The sequence below is a fragment of the Nicotiana sylvestris genome, chromosome 5 (genome assembly GCF_000393655.2).
Source record: "Nicotiana sylvestris chromosome 5, ASM39365v2, whole genome shotgun sequence".
NCBI classification, from domain to species: Eukaryota; Viridiplantae; Streptophyta; class Magnoliopsida; order Solanales; family Solanaceae; genus Nicotiana; species Nicotiana sylvestris.
Genome location: NC_091061.1, coordinates 78,127,687 through 78,133,390, shown reverse-complemented (window position 1 = coordinate 78,133,390; position 5,704 = coordinate 78,127,687). Strand labels below are relative to the sequence as shown.

Sequence of the window (5,704 nt, the reverse complement as noted above, 5' to 3'; positions counted from 1 at the left end):
AATATATGTGCAATATGTATTTCAATGTTTTCATCATGTTATCTTATCAATTGAGGATCTGTTCAAAATGTGGAATATGTGCTAAGAACGCCTAGACTTCAAGTCAAATTCGAACAAAGATTGTTACGCCAAATTGTGTGAAAGTCTTTGTGTGCCTTAGATTCTAAATTGCTCATGTGTGTAATCAAAGTTTTGAATGAAAAGCCTTATTGTTGTTGATGATGATAGTAATGTAGGATCTGGAAAAGAACTTGAAATATGAAATATAAAATATGAGATACAAAGCAAGAAATACTAAAAGTGAAATATGAAATATAAAATATGAAATATGGCCAACATGCCAAGTGAAATAATAGAATTGTGGTTCATATCTCTTATGAGATGGCCTAGCCAATCGGGTCGTGATCGGATGCCATGCGGTACACATGGTGGTGACTGTATCGGAAACCTTTAATCAAAATTGTAATGGTGGTTGATGTCTCACATGAGATGGCCTAGCCGATTGGGTCGTGATCGGACGACATGCCATACACGTGGTGGTGACTGTAACTGACATTGAAATTGAAATATTGATTGTGGTTTATGTCCCACATGGGATGGCCTAGCCGATCAAGGTTGTGATCGGACTCCATATCATACACATGGTGGTGACTGTATTGGAAATTGAAATCGAAATGGTGAATGGTTTCATATTGGTACTGAAGGCTTCCCCGACTTAAAATATGGAAATTTAATCGAAACTTATCCCATCTCTTATATGATGTTTGGTAGATGTTCAATGCCTTAACTGATATTATGATTGTCCCTACTTGTATTATTGTTCATTTTAACGAGATGGAGTTCAGTTATACATATTAGTACAATTCGACGGTACTAACGTCCCTTTTGCCGGGGCCGCTGCATCTTAAATGGATGCAGGTAGTTCCCTAGTAGGCAGCACTGATCAGTGTTAGCAGTACATCCTCCTCCCAGCAGTCTTGGTGAGCCCCATTTCATTTCGGGGACATGCATCTTTTGTTCCTTATGTATTGGACTTGAGGCATAGACGGGGCCTTGTCGCCGGCACTTTGGTAGTACTCTTTTGTATATATTTAGAGGCTTTGTAGACATAGCATGGGTTATTTGTATATGGGTGCTGGGGAAAGTCGAACGAATTATGTTATGTTTGAATAATCTATTCTACTTAAAACTACGACAATGTGTGTATTTTGGAGACTTTAAAATAAAATAACATATGGAAACGCGTTGGTATTGCATACATGATCTCATTATTGGTTAACTAGCAATGTTATGAACTCTCTTTGAAACAAGTGTGAATTTGAGTAGGGTGTGTTCAACAGGCTTGCTTAACCAGGTTCTCTCGGTTGAGCATTGGTCACGCTCTCCGAGTTTGGGACGTGACAAAATAAGAGGATGTTAACAGAGTTCGAGACTGTGGCACTCACTGAAGAATGTAGCTCAAGAATTCAACAAGCTACCTCAGAAATTAAAGGATCTGGGTAGTTTCACTATCCAAATCTCGATTGGTAAGCACATAGTCGGACCAGCTTTGTGTGATCTTGGGGCGAGCATCAATTTGATGTAGCTATCTATGTTCAGATAATGGGGTTGGGTAAGCTGCGCCCAACCACGGTGATTTTGTAGTTGGCTGATTGCTCCCTTGCTCATCCTAAAGGTGTGATTGAAGATGTGTTAGTTCAAGTGGGTTCTTTCATATTCCCTGTTGATTTCATTATCTTGGACTATGAGCCTGATCAGGGAGTCCCATTTATTTTAGGGTGTCTATTCCTAGCCACAAGCCAAGCTATTATTGATGTATGTGAAGGAAAGATGACGATGATAGTGGGCGACCAAGTGGAGGTATTCAATGTGTATAAAACATATTGTCAGTCCAGTATGAAGATCTATCCATGATTTCTGTGGCGGAAAGTGTTGTGACGTCATTGGTGCCTTATATGAGCCCTATAGATCCTCTTTAACAAGCCTTGATTGCGGATGAAGAAGATAGTGAAGATGAGATGATGCGAGAAATTGAGCAAGTACTTGACATGTCTTGCAGTTATGTACATGGGTTTGCGAGATTTGAGGAGTTGGACAGGCATGTCACTCTGACCCCCTCCTAAGCCATCTATTGAAGAAGTTCCAAAGCTAGAGGTTAAGCCCCTTCCAGCGCATCTACGCTATGCTTATTTGGGGAACTCTGAGACATTGCTAGTGATTATCTCATCCAGCTTGACCGGTGTGCAAGAAGAAAAATTGCTCAGAGTATGTCGCGAGCACAAAAAGGCTATTGGGTGGACAATTGCTGACATCAAAGGAATCAGTCCATCATTTTGCATGCATAAAATCTTTCTAGAAGATGGACACCACCCTAATGTTGAGCAACAAAGGAGATTAAATCCCATTATGAAAAAGGTCGTGAAGAAGGAAGTAATTAAGTGGCTCGATGCAGGTATCATCTTTCCTATCTCTGACAGCAACTGGGTAAGCCCAGTGCAATGTGTGCCTAAAAAGGGAGGATGACTGTGGTAGAGAATGAGAAAAATAAGCTAATTCCTACTCGCACCGTGTCGGGGTGGAGAGTTTGTATTGATTACAGAAGGCTCAACAAAGCAACCCACAAGGACCACTTCTCACTTTCATTCATTGACCAAATGTTGGACAGATTGGCGGGACATGAATATTATTGCTTCCTTGATAGTTATTCAGGGTACAACCAGATTGTCATATACCCAGAGGACCAGGAGAAGACCACTTTTACTTGTCCTTATGGTACTTTCGCTTTCAAGCGAATGCCATTTGGTCTTTGTAATGCACCGACCACTTTCCAGAGGTGCATGATGGCTATTTTCACCGATATGGTGGAAAATTTGTGAAAGTTTTGATGGATGATTTTTCAGTCTTTTGGTCTTCTTATGATGAATGTTTGAAGAATTTGGGCAAGGTTTTAGCCCATTGTGAAGAAACAAATCTAGTGCTAAATTAGAAAATGTGCCATTTTATGGTACAAGAAGGCATCGTGTTGGGCCATAGAGTGTCAAGCAGTGGCATTGACGTTGATAAGCCGAAGGTGGAGGAAGTTGAAAAATTAGCTCCACCCATTTCTGTGAAGGGTGTCTGGAGTTTCTTGGGATATGCGGGGTTCTATAGACACTTTATTAACGATTTTTCAAAAATTGCTACTCTTTTGTGCAGGTTTCTTGAAAAGGATGTAACCTTCAATGTTGATGAAGCCTGCTTGAAGACATTCGAAGATCTCAGAAAAAGCTGGTGGCTGCCCCCATTATTGCGGCAATAGATTGGTCCTTACCATTTGAACTTATGTGCGATGCAAGTGATCATGCTATTGGGGCAGTGCTAGGCCAAATGAAGGACAAGATGATTTACTCCATATACTATGCGAGTAAGACTCTTGATGATGTACAGCTGAATTACACCACCACTGAAAAGGAGTTGTTGGCCATTGTGTGGGACTTTAAGAAATTTCTGGCATACTTGGTGGGAACAAAAGTGATAGTCCATATCGATCATGCAGCAATTAGGTATCTATTTACAAAAAAGGAATCCAAGGCTAGATTGATGCACTGGATTTTGTTATTGTAGGAGTTTGATGTAGAAATACGAGATCGAAAGGGCATAGAAAACCAAGTAGCTGACCATCTATCAAGGTTGGAAAATCATGACCACGTGGAGTAGGGTGGACAAATTAAGGAGGAATTCCCTGATGAGAAACTTTTTCCATCACCCAAGACCCTCCCACATGGTACGCGAATTATGTGAATTATCTTGTGAGTGGGGTACTTCCTCCTGAAATTGAATCTGAGGCAAGAAAGAGGTTTCTACATAATGTAAACTTCTACTATTGGGATGACCCATTCTTGTACAAACAGTGTGCTAATCAGTTGAAGAGGAGATGCATTCCAGAAAAGAATGTGGAATTAGTGTTGTATGATTGTCATGCATCACCTTATGGGGGCCATCATGCAGGCGATAGGAAAGCTTCAAAGGTGTTGCAATGTGGATTCTTTTGGAAAAAATTATTCAAGGATGCACATGCATCTGTTAAGAAGTGTGACTAGTGTCAAAGAACATGAACAATCACAAAGAGGCATGAAATGCCTTTGAATAATATCCTGGAGGTAGAGATTTTTTATGTGTGGGGGATAGACTTTATGGGACTGTTCCCATTATTCAGAGGAAACGAATACATATTGCTAGCAGTTGACTACGTGTCAAAATAGGTAGAAGCAATCAAATTGCAAACAAATGATGCCAAGGTGGTAGCTGCTTTTGTGAAGAAGAACATATTCTCGATGTTTGGGACTTCATGCGCTTTGATTAGTGATGAAGGGACACATTTCTGTATTTGGTTGCTGAATAACCTTTTAGCTAAATATGGGGTCCGCCATAGGGTTGCCACATCATATCATCTGCAAACAAGTGGACAAGTCGAGGTGTCCAACAGAGAAATAAATCAAATATTAGAGAAGACAATGAATGCGAATAGGAAGGATTGGGCTGCAAAGTTAGATGATGCCTTGTGGTCATATAGAACTACATACAAAACACCAATTGGGGAATCGCCGTATAAGCTTATTTATGGGAAGGCATGTTACTTGCCTGTCGAACTTGAACACAAGGCGTACTGGCCATTAAAAAGTTGAATATGGACTTTGAAGCCGCGAGCGAGAATTGACTCTTGCAGTTGAATAAGTTAGATGAGTTCAGGTTGCACTCTTATGAAAATGTTAAGCTTTACAAAGAAAACAAAAATATGGCATGACAAGCGTATCAAGCCACATCACTTCGAACCAGGTTAGCAGGTACTATTTTTCAATTCTAGGCTCAACTTGTTTCCCGGGAAGTTAAAATCAAGATGGTCAGGTCTATTTGAGATGGCGAGAGTCACTCCTTATGGTGAAATTGAGCTGCACGCTTTACATGGTGAAAGAAAATTTTTAGTGAATGGGCACAGAGCCAAGCACTATTGAGGAGGAATCATTAATCGTGAGAAGACCAAAATAGTACTCGCTAATGAGTAAGTGAGTCCCTGTATCATGCTGCGATGTTAAATCAGGTGCTTGTTGGGAGGCAACCTAATTTTTATTGCTTTCATAGTTTAGTTTTTAAGTTTTCAGTTAGAGTATACTAGAGTTTTTATTTTCTTTGTAGACATAGAAATTATAGGTATAATAGTGTGGGGCATGTAAATTGGATATATAAGTACTCGGGGGATCGAGATATTATTTTTTAAAAAATTATCGAACCAGCGCCCCACACTGCTTGGGGCGCAATTTTACAGAATGGTCGAAGTCCCCCCAATGTCAAGCTTGGCATGGGGTGGTAGGCTGGGGGTTGCAGGTAAGTATTACATTTTTTTTATTTTTTGTTTTGTTTTTGTTTATTAGGTTAATACCCATAACAAAAAAAACCCCGACACATATACCCATATATCCTAATATTAAACCCAAACCCACCAATTTGCAAGCTCTTTCATGGCATCGCTGGCTACTGGCCAGCCACATGATGGGGCTAGTCAATCGTCTACACCTCCCCCACAACCTACTACATCTATTACACCCACAAATCCAATCCAAAACTATGTTAATCTTTTATAACCAAAATCATTAAATACTCCCATGCAAACCCTAACCGTCATTCCTATAAAACCAGTGGAGTATTTACGTGCAGAGCCTATAATATG

General features: G+C 40.2%; 1 protein-coding gene across 1 annotated transcript; it reads left to right on the top strand.

Annotated features, from left to right (window-relative positions):
• The first annotated feature begins 2,989 nt into the window (after window positions 1-2,989).
• Window positions 2,990-4,664, top strand: LOC138868870 (uncharacterized). Its single transcript, XM_070146445.1, has 4 exons — window positions 2,990-3,141; window positions 3,234-3,510; window positions 3,891-4,007; window positions 4,242-4,664. The coding sequence occupies exons 1-4, from the start codon at window positions 2,990-2,992 to the stop codon at window positions 4,662-4,664; spliced, it is 969 nt and encodes a 322-aa protein (XP_070002546.1).
• The last annotated feature ends 1,040 nt before the right edge of the window (window positions 4,665-5,704 follow it).

Coding starts and splice junctions, on each gene's coding strand:
- LOC138868870 (XM_070146445.1), top strand. CDS start 2,990: ATGTGCCATTTTATGGTACAAGAAGGCATCGTGTTGGGCCATAGAGTG. Junction 3,142..3,233: donor AGTTTCTTGGGATATGCGGG/GTTCTATAGACA, acceptor ATGTTGATGAAG/CCTGCTTGAAGACATTCGAA. Junction 4,008..4,241: donor GCGATAGGAAAGCTTCAAAG/GTGTTGCAATGT, acceptor GTGTCAAAATAG/GTAGAAGCAATCAAATTGCA.